The sequence below is a fragment of the Syngnathoides biaculeatus genome, chromosome 19 (assembly GCF_019802595.1).
Source record: "Syngnathoides biaculeatus isolate LvHL_M chromosome 19, ASM1980259v1, whole genome shotgun sequence".
NCBI lineage: Eukaryota > Metazoa > Chordata > Actinopteri > Syngnathiformes > Syngnathidae > Syngnathoides > Syngnathoides biaculeatus.
The window spans coordinates 11,836,584-11,856,267 of NC_084658.1; the positions used below are offsets into that span (position 1 = coordinate 11,836,584).

General features: G+C 42.3%; 1 protein-coding gene across 2 annotated transcripts; it reads left to right on the forward strand.

Annotated features, from left to right (window-relative positions):
* Window positions 1-3,426: 3,426 nt before the first annotated feature.
* On the forward strand, window positions 3,427-19,498 carry nck1b (NCK adaptor protein 1b). 2 transcript variants are annotated; one of them, XM_061805895.1, is made up of 3 exons: window positions 3,427-3,652; window positions 15,506-16,260; window positions 17,369-19,498. In XM_061805895.1, exons 1-3 carry the CDS (start codon window positions 3,427-3,429, stop codon window positions 17,567-17,569), a joined length of 1,182 nt encoding a protein of 393 aa, XP_061661879.1. In that variant the 3' UTR covers window positions 17,570-19,498. The 2 variants fall into 2 exon arrangements, with proteins under 2 accessions (XP_061661879.1, XP_061661880.1); XM_061805896.1 differs by lacking the exon at window positions 3,427-3,652 and adding an exon at window positions 6,165-6,299.
* The last annotated feature ends 186 nt before the right edge of the window (window positions 19,499-19,684 follow it).

Genomic DNA, 19,684 nt, shown 5'->3' on the forward strand with positions numbered 1-19,684 from the left:
GCGGTAGCGGGTCTTGTGAAAAGAAACAAGAATGTACTTTTTTTAAAAACTTGTCTTCTTCACGACCCTACCTTTAGAGATTGAAAGTGGGGAAAGAGCCACTCTTAACTATGGAAAATCCTTCATTTGCCACCACACTTGACCACCTGTCTACCGTCCTATGTAGTCTGGCCCCCCATGTTGACATTAACCACAAAAGAGGTCTGCAAATTCAGATTTTACTTTACATTTTTCTGTGTTATTTTAGTCAGTGCTTTTTCAGATAGCTGTACTGTATAATTACCTATTCGGTGCAAAAGGCTAGTTGACTAAGACCACTGATTTATGACATCATTGTTACTCTGTGTCCCATGTAAAGACTACGGCCCTTCAAAACTGGCAAGTCGAGTATGTTTCCCAACTTTTACAATCATCCATGCAGGAAATTGTCAGAAAGGGGGTGATATTCCAATCTCAGTTGGCCTAATTTCATAGAGATTATTTAGAGATCTAGAAACAATAAGGAGGAAAGAAATAAAAAAAAACAGCTGGAAGTTTCTGTCATTCAACAAAGCTGTAGGGGCGAATAAAACTTGAATACGTGAGTAGATTAGTACTTTAATGCTTGGGGATGAGGTTGCTTCTTGGTTTACACTGCATGTGGCAAATGGAGTGTGGATGTGACACCATTGGAGCAGTTTGACCCGTCTGCCCTGGCGTTTTAGGGCTTTGGCTTGGCAAGCGGCCCTGGCTCACACTGCAGCTAAGCGATTAGCTTGCAGCATCTGTTGCCGGCTTTTTTTTTGATCCTCCCTCACATCTGCACGACTGCAACTCACTGCAGAGTTAATGTGCAGTTAGCGTTGACCCCCCACCCCCAACCCCTTTGCGCGCGCCAGGGGCCTTGGTAGCAAAATGGATGATATTGAAGCGCCGAGTGGAAGTGGGTGTGTGGATATTTAGGGAAAGCGTTGTTCCTACGTTGATGACTTTCTTAACGATTGTTAGAAAGAGAAGTATGACGCAAATGTCATCAAGGAGTGACGTAGAGAGATGTTGCAAGAGCAGAAGCAGCACATTCAGCAAAAAAAAAGTACATTGTTACAATCCTAAATACTTTCTGATACTGTTTGTTTCCTTAATGCTTGTACTTTTCATGTCATTAGGCACTGAAAAAGTTAGACTAACAATCATTAGCTAAATGGACCAAATTACTATTTTAAAGATAGCAATTCACGTCTTCCAATTTTCATGAATTTGATTTGAGTTTTGGAAGTAAAACCATGAAATGAAACTAGGTTTGAGAGATTTTTAACCAGATTCAAGATGTCCTATTCATTTGTAGCAGAGCTAGGTACTGAGTGTTCCCTTTCCTTTTAAACATGGTCAAGGTAGCGTTTGTTGGGGATATACAGGAGTTATGTAGTTTAATTTTGAATTTGAAAGTAAGAATGCAGCGTAGTCGCTCAATAACATCTGCTTGGGCCATATTAGTCATAATTACAGTACATTTTTGGATGAAAAACATGTTGATAGAAGTAGAAAATTCAATTAAAAACAGCAGGTTACTTTTTTGGCTTCTTTTGATTATGTATTCTTATGGCACTCATTACATTGAAATCTATGTTGGTATCATTCAGTGTAAGCACAGATCAACCAGTGCAGTATATTTGAATTTGGTAGAATTTCTCTACTATATTGTGGTCTCATGACTCGGTCCAGGTTCAAATGCTAAAAGTCTCAACACCTCTTGAAGATATTTAAAAAAGGCGCGACCGCAACCTTGTGATTATTTATTCATATTAACGCTCGTGCATTATCGTGCTGGAAATTGGTTTAGCTCCCTTGTGGGCCTTGTGTTTGCCACGGATCATGTTCTGGGCCGGTCCCAGGGCCAGCTGCAGTTGAAACCGAGACACAAAACCAGTGCCTCAAATGAAAACGAAACCAAGCGCTCCCAATCAATGAGGTCAGTGTATGGTCCCTAAAGTCAGTTCAGAGGTTAAAGGTAGAACCAATAACCAGACATTGAAGCAACCAAGTAGATGGTTTGATGCTTCCTCACTCTTGTCGATGCTATCTAAACTCATCACATTAGCATGGTATATTGGCGCTGATTACGGATCTTGTCATATGACCAGTGGTTGAATGTTGCTCTTTGTTTCTGTAGCGACACACTTGAAGAATGCCTGGGGGGTGTTGCAGTTCTTGTGATGAGCTCCCTAATGAAGAAAGTGTTGACTCACAAACACAGCAGTACTTACTCTGATAGTAAAAGTCGAATGCTTGATTTTAAACATTATCCTTCCTCATTAATTTTCAAGTGAGGAATTACAAAACACACAACTGGCAGAAATGACCATTCAAATTGCTTCAGTCTGAAGTATGTTTTTAATCAAAAACAATGGACAGTCGTTGGATGTTTCTAAAGCGGCAGTAATCTTTCCACAAAATATCAGAACACATAAATTCTATGAAATCTCTTTAGCAGCTTTTTGTTTAAAGTTGCGAAAAAAGTCTTTCATAACTGTTGGTCAACAGCACACTTTGCTTTGTCTGTAGAGAAGAAACTTTGCCAATTGTAGCTGGCATCAATTCAGAATTCTCTTCTTTTGGACTCTATTGTATTTGGACAAATGTCGCAGTTTGTCTGTAACGTCGCTAATGTTTCACACTCAGACTCTAGAACGGCAAATAGAAAGCAAGGGCGTTTTCCAAATAGGCGACCTTTAGAGAAAGTTGTCATTTCAAAATCTCATTACATCATTTTTCTTCATTTTTCCTTCTTAGGCAGTGAAGTGTTGGAGCCCTTCAAGTCGTCAGCTTTGATGCAGTACAGGTACAGCTGCAACTATTTTAGTCCCGTCTTCTAAATGCAGTGACGCTGGTTATATTGTACAAAAACAGAACATGAAAGTTGCATATTTTTGGATAACCAGATGATTGTTCAGAAAATGTATGTCACTGTTTTGAAAATCATAACACATGAATGTCTGTCCAAAGTGGCGAACACATCTCAAGACCATTAAGACAAAACATGAATATCGACCTGTTTGTTTTTGGACCAGTTGCAGTCACTTTTTCTCCAGTAACTGTTGACAAGATTTTGAGCATGTTTGCTTCTTTGTTGGTTTAATTATTGTTCCTGTGGAGGGGAACTGCTGCTTGGACTTAAAAACCTCTTAAACCCTTGTTTATTTATTTACTTCTGAAGTTACCAATTGAAATGTAGCAATGCATGAAGGGAGTTGGCCCAAATGTTGTGTAACTGCCTCATAAGCCCCCAAATTTGAGCTATTACCACAGTAGGCTGTTCTTTGGTTATTCTAAAACATTGGTGACATCCAAACTGTGTAGGCGTTGGTTTCATTTTATCAAAAATTGATCATTTAAAATAAAATACTTACATCTGTCCCTTGTTCTCTTATCCAGTTCCCATTGTGCAAGATGTCGGAAGAGGTGATTGTCATTGCCAAGTTTGATTACATGGCCCAGCAAGACCAGGAGCTAGATATCAAGAAGAACGAGCGCCTGTGGCTCCTCGACGACTCCAAGTCTTGGTGGAGGGTCCGGAACGCCACTAACAAAACGGGGTTCGTGCCATCCAATTATGTGGAGAGAAAAAACAGCGCCAGGAAGGCTTCCATTGTCAAGAACCTCAAGGACACGCTGGGTAAAAATCCTTCTACACTTGCCACGTTGTAACACATTCTCTGTCTTCAACCAAAAACATTGCTGGTCCTGGATTACTGCATAGCCTCTAGTAGGAAGGTAAACTATTCTGTCAGCCAATCACCATACGCAGCCTTCAAAGCATAACTCTGCAGCTAACACTCCCAACAAATGAGCTACTGAAAAGTCCATTCTTGTTGGATATTTTAGCCTCTTTTTAAAGTGGAAATGTCTCGTGGGTGGGGTGGGGGGAGTGAGTGACTCCCGTTTTTGCACTCCCTATTAAAAAGCTAGTCGTGTCGCCTTTTTCCCTGGTTACTGTTCTGTGTGAAAAGCAGGGACGTAGACTGTGGGAGGTTGAAGTCATAAATTTGCCCGACTTCTGAGAAAGTATCAGAAATACCGACTGCCGGAGACAAATTCCTTGTGGTGTTACATGGCAATTAAAGCTGATTCTCATTCTGATTCTGAAAGAATTGACCGGGGTGTGAATTGTAATATGCAAGACTCTACTTTTTTTTCATTTTTGTCTATTTTTATTGAAATCTTTTACGTTACACTAGAGATCCTCACAGAAGAGGTGCTGCATCTAATTATCTGATTGCGGGGTAGCTGTGTCACTGTGAATATTCACACAGGCACTGCATTGTTCCACTGAGCTGGAATCTGTTTGAAAACACATCTGAAAAAAAAAATGACTTTGCTGTTAAATTGGGTACAAACTAATCTATAATAGGGCCGCGTCAGAATCATCTTTGTTTTGCCAAGTATATACAAAAGACAAGGAATTTGTCTCCGGGAGTTGGAGCCACTGTTTTATGAAAACAGATAGTCAATTGAGAGAGAATGCTTTAGCCTGAAGTTAGCTTGGATAGGCTCCAGCACCCCCGCGACCCTTGTGAGGATTAGTGGTTTGGAAAATGGATGGATGGACAAAGACATTAGGAAGAGCAGTCACTGGGCAATGAAAAGTTGCTAGTATTCTGGCAATGGTAGTCCTATTTTTTTTTTCCCGCGTTGTGCAAAAAGATGCACATTGGAGCAGTTTGATTAATAGAGCATAAATCGATGCATTTGAGCAGTTCCCCTTTTTCAGATCTAAGTCAATATAGGCTTGGTTGTTAGTTTCTGAACGATTATCTTGAGCCATTGATGTCGGGTGTCTGTGCCCATCCATCTAGCCATCCCACCATCCGTTAATACATGTTAGTGCAGTTTTGTCAATGGCAAGGAGAATCGTTAGGAACTGAAGTTGCTAACAATTAGCCTACCTTCTACTATTTCGTGTACTACTACTTCTAATCTTTGTACTTTTTTGTCCGACTGCATGCGTCTTGTTACCATACTGTCTTTCTGAGGTGAATAGTGGTGCTTTGATAGACATTTGGTTTGAAGAAGGAGACTTCCAATTGGGAATGGAGATATCGTTGTGTTATGTGTTGTTGGTCACTGAGAGCCCTGGTGTCAAATGTGTGACCCATGAGCCAGAACTACCCCATCAGGAGGTCCAATTCGGCCCACGGGGGTAGAAAACACATTACGAGTACTGGTGTTCTAATTCTAATCTAATTGTATCCAACGATGCAGTGTGTGCAAATATCTTATCATCAGGATATGTGAACGTTCTCTTCCTGGTAACATGGCAACAGTTCAGAAATGATAGTAAAACAAGTTGAGGTTGTTATGACTTGCAAATATCATGTTGCCCTTTCCAATGACCTTTTAATTTACAAGCATGTGATTGTTCCACTGCCACACTTGGAAGCTTAGTTGTGATGTGTGCATCGTGTAACGTGAGCCCTGCTACAACTCCAAACCTCAGTGCATACGTATGTGAACTAAGCGCAGGTGAACAGCTGCACGGGAGATCCACTAAACACACTCTTAGACACGGTCAGGTCTCAGGTTTACATCCAGTAAACGTGCCCTTTATGTGAAATATGAGCTGAAGAGAATTGAGTGGCTTGTAAAAATATAATTGCAGTCATAAGAAGCTTGTAAATTGCCACGTTGAGATATTAGTGGATTCAAAAAGATTTACCTGGAGGATTGTGGGCAATTACTGCATTTTTTTTTGTGTGTGAACGAGTGGGTGAGAAACTTTTTATTGAAAAAAAAAAAAAAAAACTCAATAAAACCAAATTCTGTGTGATCGCCCTGAAAGAATCAGTGCGTGTAGGAGGGGATTCATGTCAAATTTTACAAACAATTGCTGTCATGCGATGGGTGAGCGGTCTATGAATCATCCAGCTGGTAACGCCACCCCCAGAGGAAAACATTTGCTTTGAATTCCAAAAATCCGCCACCCAAAAATAGCTCTTTGCCTTCCTTTTTATGTCTTTACATCTCATTTTCTTCTGAGTTCTCCCTCGTTCCTCTTCCTCCACCTCCCTCCTTCTTCCCCTCTCTCTTTGGGCCTCCCTGGCTCCTTCTCTAATTGGCTCCTCCCGGTCACATGAGCCAGGGGGGTGGGCGGTAAACCCCCCCCCCCACCACTCCTACCCATCCCCAGTTTCTCTGCGTGTTCACATGGAATAACGCTCCAGCTGCAGTGGGACGTGAGAGCAGCTGGGAAACAGCGACCAAGAGGCGAGGCGGCGGCGGCAAGCCAAAAATGGACATGGCTAACCTATTCAAACACTTCTTTCGTGAGTTCTACACTTTGCTTACCGTCCGACCGAGCTCTCCTTTAAGTTTGCTGTTCTTTTATAATCTTTTATTTTCTTAAAATTTTTGTAATTGCATGTCTTCTCCCCCCCCCCCCCCAGTTCTTTCTTTGCCTCTAAAACCGTTGAAGCTTTGTTAGGCAAATCTCTTCTTAGAAAGGGATCTTTTTGCTAATATGTTGTGTTGGCAGAGCAGGGGGGAAGAGTGTGTAGGCACTTGGGTGTGTGCGCACACACACACAGACTGGGTGGATATTCCCTTGAAAAGCCTGCTGCCCAGGATGAAGCCTGTAATTGTCTCAGCAATCCCTCTGTCTCTCTTGCTTTTAAGTACATATCCGCCCCCCCCGACCCCGTCCCGCCCCTGCCCACCAATCTCTTCCCCCCATCTCTTGTCCTCCAACTCGACAGATACCATTGTTGTTTTTTTTTGTAGACCCTCTCACCACTTTTGTTGTCGGAAGATCTCAAGACGCTCAGTTTCCTTTCATGCTACCTTCAGGGTGTTCGTTCTGGGAGGGCCCCCCCGCGCACCACCCGCCGGTCATGAGCTATCATTGTTCACGTGGAACAGTGTAGTCATTGTTTTGGGTCCCATCAATCGAAATACGCCCTTCCCCATCTCCCGCACATCGCTAATTAATCAGAAGAATGACCTTGGCAGGGGCCTGTTGATCTTTATAGCCGCACTGACGGACCTCGTTTAGATGGACCCCTCGACGTTGTCTCTGGAGAGATTGCGAGTAGAGATGAGCTAACAAACTTGTATTATTTTTTGGGGGGCAAATGCGGGAAGTTCCTCTGTTCCCTCCCTCTGTTTTCCTGTTTCTCAGCCTCCCCCATTGAGCGGAAACCCTAATTTGAGCCACATTTCTTGCCTCCCCACCATTGGATGAGAGCAGGTCGAAGAGGAAGTGAGAAGTCAGAAGGAAGTTGAATCATTGTGCAGGGACTCTGTCTGTTTTTGTGGCGCTTACTTGTTCCCGCTTCTTTGTTCGCCCCTCTCCTCATTTTCTTTTTATCTTGTTCATCTTACTTATCTCACATTTGGATTTTTTTAGATACAGGGGATCCTCTGTTTGTGTATTCCCGTTATGGTGACCAGCTAATCCATATTTTTAAAATGTAATGCGCTGTAGATTTATCACCAATTTTCCCTAACCCTGGTTTACTAGTACTAAACCAGTACCAAAAAGAACCTATACACACATTTACAAAGACTCATTAAGTTGTATAGAGTGTGCAGTAGTGAAATAAAATTTATATCAACAAACGTGTGCAAATGACGCAGCTAATGATAGAGCTACAATGGTGAATGCTAGCGGTAAATTCCTCCTCACCGTCCGTACCGTACCATACCAAAAATTCCATCTTGACAACAATCAAAGAACATTGCTTTGTGATCACTGTATCCCTCATAAGACCGAAACCCTTCATGTGCGCTAAAATACGGGCTTTGTCCTGAACCTATTCATGGGCAGGGTGGGAAATTTTTGCCTTATTGAGATAAGTCTCCTAACAGGCCACAATCAAAGAAATAACACTTCTTTTTCATTTATGGTTAAGTTATATGATAACTTTACAAATTTATAATCTTGTCCCAAAAATGGGACGCTGCATGTGAGAGGGTACTTGGGTTTTCTTAGTAGATTGTCGCAAAAATCAGAATCAAATTAAAACACTTAAATATTTTGATATACTGAAGGATATAACGCGTCAAAATCAGGAGGTCCCAAAAATGCGACTCTGCGCACGAATGGGTTAATAGTAATCTCCACAGTCGACCGACTGAAGCCCAAGTCTTTACCGATGTTCCTTGGTGTTACTCCTTTCTCCGATATTTTTATGATGTTAAGCTTCGTTTCCATGGTAATTTCTTTTCTTTTGGCTGGACCACCATTGCTAAAAAAAAAAAAAACAGCTTTTTTCTTTTGGACCATAATGTGTAAAAAGGTGGGCGAAAACGGCAAACATACTTCCGGCGAACAAACACAGATAAGCAATATGCATTAGCTTAGCAGAAACACTATGGTGCTGGGGACAGAATGGCGAATGAGACACTGGCGTCGTAAAGTCGAAAGGTAGTAGGTTGAGGATGTTTTTACCCGAGGACTCCCTGTAGCCATCTGAGTAAAGGAAATATAACTAAAAAAAATGCAAGATGTGTGGGTCCTAAAGATGATTAAATACATTTTGTTGATATGTGAGGGGTTGACAACAGTTTCCATTTCAAGATTAACAGAAGTTATCACTGGAGCACAATAAGGTAGTTGGCACAGCTGTAAGAAGTAATTAAATTACTTTATTACATTTATATTTCTTTATTAAATACTTTTAATGACATCCTTACTTTAGCTTTCTCAGTGTCCAGGCTATATGGACAGGTATTGGCCAGAATTTGCAAAAACTTAATCATTGTCTGCGATGCACTTGTGACAACATGGTGCCTCGTGACAATCACTTTTGATGTGGGTGACTTACAGCCTCGGGGAGCTGTGCTGTTGCTCATCGCCATTTGTGAACAGCACCCAGAGGGGATGTACAAAGAACTGATAATTACCACAACAAAGTACTGTCAGTTGCTCATGAAGAAGTTCTATTTCTCCAACATGCCCATTTCCTGAGGAACGCATCGGATTTTCAGTTGTTTTTGGTGGCGTTGGGCTGTAAATACTTTGACACATTTCCGACATGAGCTGAGCGTTTGATGAGAGAGTAATTAATCACGTCAATACAACTTAGAGAGATTACGTTCTTCATCGTTCATCCGCTTGTGTAGTGCAAAGCTCAGAACATCTATGAATGGTTCACCAGATCAGCAGTTGAAGAAAATAAGGTAGTTGAGCTCATAAAATATTAATTTACAGGAATCCTTGGCAGCACCATAACCTAAATTTGCACCCCAGTCTGAATGTGCTATAGTCACTTAACTGACACCATTGCAGTAGTAAAATCAGAAGTGCAGTAAAATATTTGTATGAACAACATTTCTAGGACATAAATTTAATTTAAATTTAATGAAAACAATAAGTACATTGTGATCTAATGCTGCTTTTCAAGGCACACCGTTTGTATCCTTGGATCATTGTCTATACTGTCGTAAACCGAGGACCCCTTATGGCACAGGTGTCAAACTCAAGACCCAGGGGGCGGATCTGGCCCGCTACATGGTTTTATGTGGCCTGCGAAGGCAAATCGTGTGTGTCAGCTTGCAGGATTTTTGTTAAAATTTCAAATTGCCATGTCATATATGACAACTTTGAGATATTGCAAGCATTTTTGTGTTACCAAGTATGAACAATAGTTAAAAAAAAACATTGATCTTGATTTCTGATTCCAACACTAGCTCATAAATTGCATGTATTGATATAATGAGGTGATTAAAAAATGTTGTTTCACAATCATAATGGCCCTCAGAGGGGAACCCCAACTACAATGTGGCTCGCGGCAAAAATGAGTTTGACACCCCTGCCTTATGGTATTACCCTCAGAGACTTGTCAATGCCGCCCTGATTGCAGCACTGTGCTACTAGAACAAAACACAAACCAAAAGGGCGCCACTCACATCTCCATCACAGCCTGATGGCGGTTTGCTTGAATGTGTCTGAGCATCAAGAGGCTTTGTACGTTTCCTGCACAGCCGTCACCCTGGTGTGTTTGGAGGTGTCCTGACTCATTGCAATATTTTTAGAGGCACACTTCAAGACCACATTGTAAACTCTCTTGTCAAAGTGTGTGGTTGTTTGACACTGTTCCGAGAAGACTGTTAATATCAGGGACTATCCTGTGAATGGATCTTAATTAGTGGAGTAAAAAAATATGGCAGGATGGAGGTTTGCCAGCCAGGCATGTGGTGTACAAGCATACCGACAAGTGGGCTTGATTTGCCCATCGTTCCACTGTTGTGCTCAGGTACTAATGGCCCGATTTGTGGGATGTCTCTAAGAGATTATAGTGTATTAAATTCATTATCCTGTGAAGTGATATGTGGTCATAAAATTGTAAATGTTAGACCTGTTCAATATTTAAGATTGCAAATCCGTGTGTAGTCGACACTGAATTGGGCTGTGAATGTGATATGAAACTGAGAGTGACTGAAATCTCCCAATTTCACTCTTGTTGGACATAGGTATGGGGACAATGAAATGCATTCCTTTCTATGGGGTTCCCCAAAACAAATACGGAAGCAACTGGTCACTTTTGATATCATGACAGACATCTGTTTCAGAAGAGACTAACAATTCTTGGAGGAGATATCTTTGCGTGTGTGCTGTGTTTTCTTTATCATCTCAAGTACAGCACACACCGAGCAGTAAGCATACACTTTCTGATGTTATCCTTGCCGTGTGGAGTCTTGCACGTTTAAAAAAAATTGATGTGAAAAAATCGAAATGGCCGTTTTTCACAATACATTAGTTTCATATGTCTCATGACTATCTTTTAGCTTCTATGAGCAAAACAGTCATCAGTCAGTCCAAGTGATTGCTTTTTGTCCCAAGCTGCGGGATGTCCCAGCTTTGTCAGACAGCCTGACGCAGGGTGTTGTCGTCCGCAGAGGAAGAGCCCTGAAATGAAGGGAAGCTGAGGGTCGAGAGGGCCACAGGCACACAATGGGACAAGCCGCTAGCAAAGGCAGACTGGAGTTAAAAAACAAAACCAGTTTGCGCCTGTTTGTCAAACAGACCCCCCCCCCCCCCTCCCCGTCACTGTAGCACGTTCTCCCCCTCTTGCTCTGCACACCTCATCTGCAAATGGTCGGCAACTTGCTTTTTTGATGGTCATTTTTTGGAGTATCGCACCAACTTGTTTTTCCCCGCATTACCCCCTCTCAGGAAATGCACAGGAAAAAGCACGTGACTGAGAGAAGTTTCTCCTCTCAACCTTTTCTAGGTCACAGCCAAGAAGTGTCACATTTAGTGGGTTTTGGGGGTTTGTACTCTGCTTCCATAACGGTGCATTTGCTTGCAGAGTTCAAGCAGTAGGCCATGTTTATCTCCCAACAAATGGGCTTCCCATCACTATTTGTTGGTAGGAATATGCAAATATGCGAGTTTGAATGACTGGCTAAAGAACCTGTTACGTTTGGAGTCTATTCAGGTCAATGGTTGCAGCCAGTGGAGTTTATTTACTCAATTGCAGATGAGACTTTTATGTACACACATTTTAAATAGTACAAACTATTACTGCTAGCTATCACAAACCTGAGGTTCTGGGTTTCAATGTTTTCTCCAGGCTTCCTGTATGGAAGTTACATGTTCTTGTGCTTATGTGGATATGGATATATGATATATGATATAGGATTATGATTTGATCAATTCCAGAATACTGATTACGTCTAACAGCACCACCGCTATTGTCCATCTACCACCTATGTGCAGCTCTCCAGTAAATTTGAACTTTTTTTTTTATATCACCCTGACTGAGTTTGAGTATCTATTTAAATTTGGTAGCATTAGGAGCATTCCATTTTCAATTTAAACCCAGCAGAAATTAATCCCGAACAGGGCAATAGCATTGGGGCCCCAGGCCAGTTGGACAGAACACTCGGTCATCATGTTCAGAAACCGGAGCTAAAAGGTGCTTTATTTATCCCAGCGCTGACCCCAAAACCGTGTTTGGCGCTCACCAAGACAGTTCCAGCTGTGAAGATGAGGCCTCTCGTGGCTATCAGCTGATCAAACTTCCCACAAGGCATATTGTGGTTGCACACGTTTCATCGCTTGTGGAACACGTGTTGGTTGAGCAGGGCATGAGCAAACCTGACCTCCGCATAGACACGTTTGCTTGTGTCTGGAGTCTGTACTTTCATACAATGGCAAGACTAATAATAGGTTCTACCTGCAAGTAATTTAGTCTCTCTGCACTACTGTTGAGTTTTATTGTGGTTTTGGATCTGGATGTCTTTTAGGAACAATTAATCTTCCAGCGTTGTCCTGGAAACTCCACCATGCCTCCCTTATATAAGTTCAACAATCTGACTTTTGATTTGTAAAGTAATCAGAATGAGAGTTTTCCAACAGTACATCATCAGTCACTGATAGCATTGAGAGCAAAGTCATTCCCAGGACACGAATGATTGCGCCGGTGTACGGTTGCATTGCTCGTTTGCACCAAAGAGCTATTTTGAAGGCCGAGATTGAAATCCTTGGAAGTGGTCTGTGGTGTCTCGGAAATTGGGAACAAAAGCATGACCTGCATCATCTGGGAGCGCTCTGTGCTGCCAAGTGGAAATTCTTGTCCAGTAAGACAGCGATCACAGGCCTGCCAAAGCTCTGCCTCATGGTTCTACAACCATCATGAGAGTGAGTCAGAAAGGGGGTTAGAGGGGCTGGTAATCCCCTCCTTTTGGATTACAGTAGGCCCTCAGAACTCGGCAACAATCCCTTCCAGGAGGCTATTCAACCATTTCAAATCCATTTATTTGGATTTCCCAATAAGAGATGGATTAAAAAGAAAACTGTAGTTGCCTCGATATAACTTTGCGGATTACAATGACCTGGATGACTGAGAAGTTGCACCATCTGTTACCTTGAAACATTTTGGAAATGAATTAATCTTTTCCAGGGGAATATTTTTGCTATCGTCCAACTATGAAATACTGCTGCAGGTAATTTAAAGATAGTATGTTGTACCATTTGTTTCAGAATAACAGCAATGTTTTTAAAAGAGCTCCATCATTAAATAGAGGGCTTCTACAGTTTAAGACAGAGGTTTACATCCACAATTTAATTGTCTGTCTGAAGTCAAATCAGCCTAGACCACTTCTGGTTCAGGTCAGTCAGGATCACCAAAATTATTACATTTTCTTAAGTATGACAATAATTACAATTTCTTTGAGAATTTGACTTCAAACAGTGAGACAAAAAATGAAGTGTTTTTGCACAGTGGGTGGTAAATTCTGGCGTCAATTGTATGCAACTAGAATACATTCTAGTGTCCCTTACGTACGCTAATGGAGTCATAATCAGGCATACTTACAGAATATAGGAGTAGAAAAAGGATTTTGGATACTTTGGTAAACAGTAAACTAGTTCATCTTTTTTGTAAAAATGTATGTCAGTACTGTTGTAAACTAAACTGAGGACTCGGACAAACGCACCAAATGTGGTTTTCTTGATTGAAAATGAAAGTTTAGTGGCTCAATTTTATTCCGTCAAACTCAGTCACTTTATAAAAGGGTTAAAGTTGTAATATTTTGCTTTCTTGTGTATCACTGGATTTTTTGTATTATGCCAAACGAATGTCTTGAGAAATGGCTCCACGTTTGAATTACACGGACCCACCAACTTCCAGCACTTGTGGCTTACCTGTTTGGGGTGATGAGAAATTCCTTTTGTTTGTTTTTTAGGATTTTTAGAGGCGAGAAAAAAACTGAAGGTGCACTCTAATACTTAGAAGAAGGCACAATGCGCCACTTTGAATCATTTAGCCCACATAGACCAGTCCTGTTTGGAGTTGATCGTGAAGTTCTCTTTTCCATGCGCTGGTTGTAAGGGTTGAGAGTGCAGCGATTCGGCATCCAGCTGCTCTAGGGTCAGGCTGCCAAGGTGATTAGTGCTCCGTGATTAGCACCAACGAAATCTCACTGAGCCTTCTGGCCTGCAGAGTCTGCAGTTTTGAACGCAAACACTTGTTTTTCACTTAATAATTCATTTAATCCACCACACACACACACACACACACACCCTCCAAGTTTTCCACTACATTTAGAAAGCAGGTGTTTTTCTTAAATAACTACGCTGGGGTAGCTATTTTCCTTCCTAAATCTAATCCCGAAGAATGCAATGTGTGTGCACGTGTGTTAGTTAGTTCTATTTACCCTTATTTTGTCATTTTGGACTTATGCGAGAAGCTTTGATTTTGTTTGAGCAAATCTGATGATGGTGGCTGAAAGACTAAACTACAGTCCCAACATAAAGCGTTTCAATGTTAAGATGCGCAATTAGCTAGTTTGCGCTGCGATGTAAACCAATGCAGTAGTGGTAGGGGCATTTCAACTCCAAATTTGGGTGTTGTTGCTGTAAAACCACACCCCTTGTGTAGCTTAATATAGTATTGACAGAAATTTTGATAGCTGTAAAAATGTATGAGCATTTGTATTGACATTTTTAGGGGCTGAGCACTGGGTGGTTAGAACGACCTCTTGTAATTTTGCTATTTAAAGTTAAAAGTACATGAATAATCTTGTTACATGCGCAGAATGCTGATGAAAATGTGTTTTTCGTTACACACATCCCAAAACTCACTCAGCAGTTCCTCCTGCGATGTTAGAAAGAAGTGCCCCTGGACACCACTTTAACCGACTCACATTGTCATCATTACAGCGCACACCAAAAGGTCTTCTAAACCCATAGTCGAAATCGGACAGCAAGTACCTCAACTTACAAACGTCTCTCACGAAAAATTCAAGTTACGGAACGCCTCCTTGTAAAGATATTGTCTCTCGTGACGAAGGAAAATTCAGGATCCCAATGGAAAAAATGGCCGCTGGATTCGCAGCCCCCAAATTCCACGTAACGTAACCATCCTGTATCTTGTTGTGGCCTTTATAGAGCTGCTCTCCCATTGGCTATCGCTGTAGCATCTTCCTGGCATCTTATTGGCTTAAAGGGACATCAATCTTTACTCTTGATGCTTTTCGTTTCTCTTTGACACTCGACTGTCACCGATTCACGCAGGCGCGAGCACTCGATAGCACACATTGGTAAAGAACAACTTTTTTGTGAGTTTTTTGTTTGTTTTTTGCAAGTTTATTCTTGTTTCTTCGCCGTGGACTCGAAGAAACTTTAGTGGAGCTTAGTGGTGTGCGTGTGTACATTTCGTACGTATGTTTTGTCTCAGCTGTCAAACGTTTACCTCTTCCTCTGTCCCCCACGATGCCTTTTGATTGTCACTCACCCTTCGCAGAGTCGCCCAAGGCAAATTAACTTAATTTTATTATTCTTTACGTTAGGTACTTTGCCTATTTTTGGTGGTGGACCGGTGAACGGATTAGGCTATTTACATGTAAAATCCCACTCACGAAAAATTCGCGTAACTTTCGGAACGGATTAATTTTGTGAGTAAGAGGCAACTGTAGTTAGTTACATTATTCGAACTGGGTTTGGAGATTTTCTGAGAAATCTGAACTGCTGTGTCCTTGGTTGGTTTGTTACTCATCTTAACTTGTCAATGGTTGCTCTTTTCAGGAATTGGGAAGGTAAAGAGCAGGAAGGGGGGCATGAGGGACACGGCCTCCAACGCCGACGCCGACATGTACGCAGACAACGGTGAACGGCTGTACGACCTGAATCTGCCCGCGCTGGTCAAATTCAGCTACAGCGCAGAGCGTGAGGACGAGCTCTCTTTGGTGAAAGGCACTCGCGTGGTAGTGATGGAGAAGTGCAGCGACGGTTGGTGGCGCGGCAGCTACAACGGACGCTCCGGCTGGTTCCCATCCAACTACGTGACGGAGGATGTGGACGGGACGGCGGGCGGAGTGGGGCCGGGCGGCCTCGGGGACCCGTCGGGATCGCTCAGGGAGAAGCTGGCGGCCGTGGTCAACAGCACGGCCAACGGGAACAGAGTGCTGCACACGGTGCAGGCGCTCTACCCCTTCAGCTCGGACAACGACGAGGAGCTGAACTTTGAGAAGGGCGAAGTGATGGAGGTGGTGGAGAAGCCCGAGAACGACCCGGAGTGGTGGAAGTGTCGCAAGGCAGACGGCCAGCTCGGCCTGGTGCCCAAGAACTACGTGACGGTGCTGGACACGGCCTCCCACAAAACCACCGCGGGGCCCGCCGGACCGCCCACACCCGACTGTGATTACATCTCGCCGTCTGGCAGCGGACGATTTGCAGGCAAGGAGTGGTACTACGGGAAGGTGACTCGCCACCAGGCGGAGGTTGCGCTCAACCAGCGAGGGACCGAGGGAGACTTCCTGATTCGAGACAGCGAATCATCGGTTAGTTGATTTGAGGGCGCATTTTCAAGTTGCAATTTGAGACACCGTATATTTATAGTAGTCCTCTGAATATTCACAGTACAATATTCTCAATTTTTCTTTTCTTTTTTTTTTTACTCTGGGACCAATTCCCAGCTGTTAGCTGAAAAACTATTCGCAATTTACATGTTCTTTTTAAAACACCCTAAGATGCTGGCACTACCCGTTTAAATTTGAATTGTCATGGAAGTATGTTTAATTGATAGGGTAAAAAGATGATTGAAATCATGTTAACATGATTTCTTTAATGATTTAAAAATTTTGTATTAATTCAACTACCAAAACTCAAGTTAAAATATAACTTTGAACAACAATGACAATACATCAGTTGCAAGTAAGATAGTAATATTCAAATAATAGCAATTAAAAAAAACAAGTAAAGATAAATATGTTTTAGCTCTTCAGGCCAGTGTGGTGCTATGAATGCATGAAGATTAAAAAAAATTTGAAGTCGCAATACAGCTTAAACTCATTTGCAAGCCAGTCAGTGGTTGTTTTAACTTTTTTTCATTGGGTGAAAAGGGTTAATCTGGCAATTTTTTTGAAAATGAGCATTTTTTTTGGGGGGTGGGGGTGTTTTGCAGCAGGGCATTGACAGTATCCCCTTATATCGGCAATGGCATAAAAATAATTGCCCAGTACAAATGGCCACGTTCCATTCCATTCCATTACGTACTTATTGTTTTTCCATTTGTAGTTGTGGCCAGAATAGTTTTTCATAGAAATATTTTCCGTAGTAAGAAATTTGTTTGACAGTGGGATGATTTAATGATAGACCTTCGGGTTACATTGCCGCCATTGGAACGAAACATTCGTAAACTGAAGACCCCAACTACTTCTGTCAAATTCAGTCTGCAAAATCAAAATTTTAAGAATGCACCCTCAGTTACCTTAATACTGTTTTACACCAAATTATTTCCCATTATTGTGCTACAAATTATACTGGTGCGTTCTGATTTTTCCACATTATGTCACAGCCATAGTAATGAAACTCGATCGCAAATCAATGCCTCCTTCATATTGCATGCACTTCAAACTCCTAACAGATTGTTTCCCTTCTGCCTCCCAGCCAAACGACTTCTCCATCTCGCTGAAAGCCCAAAGCAAGAACAAGCATTTCAAGGTGCAGCTGAAGGAGAGCCTCTACTGCATTGGACAGCGCAAGTTCAACTCCATGGAGGAGCTTGTGGAACACTACAAAAAGGCGCCCATCTTCACCAGCGAGCAGGGCGACAAACTCTACTTGGTCAAGGCCCTGTCCGCGTCCTGATCCCTCCACCCTTTTTCCAGCACCCAAAAACGCAATATCATGTCCACACACACACACACACACACACCACACACACACACACACACACACTTGTAAATGACACACACAAAAGACACTATACAGACAAGAACACTCACTAACATCGAGCCTGAAAAAGACTTTACACCTCATCAGGTCTTCTCATGCCTGGTAGAGCATTCCAAGTGGAGGATGGGGAAAAAAGGAAGAATGTTGGGAGTGTTGGGAGACAGAAAAAAGAAAAAAAAAAAAGACTAAAGACTCCTGAGAGCGGACGATGGACCTCTTGGACACTTATTTATGATGTGATCCAGATGTGTTTGCTGGCAGTTGTGTATTTCCACCTCCATAGCGTAGTTGCATTTAGTTTGTCAAAAATATATATAATCCTTTTAACAGTTGTTTTAAAATGATTTTTTTTTTTTTAAATAGAGCCCCTCCAAATTAAGCCTTTTTTTTTCCCCACCCCAGATCCCGATCCCGAGTTCTACATGTGAACCGGATACCTTTGATAGTTAAGCGACCAAAATATATTTATTGATTCAGTTGGTTGTGGAAATTATGTACATTTTTTGTTTTGTTTTGTTGGGGGGGTGATTGCAGAAAGAAGGGACCAGGCACCAAGGGTGGGGGAAACTGCGTTTTTATTCAGCCCCACATTCAAGTCACATCATCAAATGAACTATTAGCGGCAAAGCCCAGACACAAGCCACAAATACTAATTAAAATTTTTCGGCTGATAATTGTTTTGCATGTTTTTTCATGCTTTAAAGAGAATGTGTTGTGTATTCCAACCCCCACCCACTCATCCAGATTGTCAAAATTGCAGCTGTCTGTTTTTCTTTGAAATGATAGCAGGAGCAGATGGTTTCGCATGGTAGTGCCTCTTTATGAAGGTGTTGCTGAAAATTGCTTGAAAGTGGCTCTGGATGTTTGCCCACTCTCATAGTTGCTAATTTCATCGGCGGAGAGTTGATCATCATGTACATTCGCCCACACGTATTCATAAATGGATAAAAACACTTGCTTCACACTTATGCGGGTGGGCAGACTATTAAAGAGTACATTTTCTGTTCTCGTTTTTAATTTGGCCATGGATTGGTGTTATAAATTGTTTCTCACCGCTGTTCTGATGAATGCTATGCAAAACATAGCATCGGGAGCCATTGTCGTTGGGGCGTGTGAAGAAGAAGGTCAAGAAGACATCATGGGACACTTTCTCTCGAGGAAGTGAGCACGGCGGGAAGGCACGAAAGGGGCCTTCAAAACACCCGCCCGCCATCTCGTGGAGCCGCAGGGGAGTCCAAAACGTAATCTTAACACGCTTCAATTAATACGGCGGCAAGCAAAAGAGGAGGTGAGGTCACTGAAAGTGGCACATATGCCGGGTGTACGTTACAAGTGGGAGATTTCCATCTCGAGTTGGCCGTTATTTGTCGTTTTGTCAAATAGAAAGTCTTGTCGGTGATCCAGATTGAGCGCAGCACATCTGATTCACTTCGATGATGACTTGCCCATCTGGAGTGTGAGGGGGGGGTGCAATGAGTGGGGGGGAGGGTGATCAAGGGCAGTTGAGAACGGGTTCCCATGTAGTTGGAACATCTGGAATTCCGCTCATCGTACCCGTTTTGGGCGGGAAACGGAGCTGCAATCTCTCCGTTGTCTAGGTGTGCGTCATCGATCAAGAGCCGAGCGAGTTCTCCACTTTTAGACAAATGACGATCTGATCCGACTCGCGTTCCAGGATGAAATGTCTTGAAGGTTTTTGTCTGTTAAACGCCTTTTTCTCTCCAAAAGAAAAAACAAGTTCCTCACAGGATTCGTGTTACATTGCGTGTTGTCATTATTGGTCCTTATGTCATGACATTTCTGAGTCTTGTGAAATTTCCCCTCTTGCGTCCACGCTGTGATCTAATGTGACTAACGCAATGGAGGATTTGGGAGATTTTATTATTAATTTTTTTTAATAATGTGCCTTCTCAGCTTTCTGTCAACCAAAGTTTCATTTTTATTTTGGGCGCTCCACCCTGTTCACTTGTAATGCTTGCGTGCCATTTGTTTTGAAAGCAGGTGTGGGGAACCTACGGCCCGGGGGCC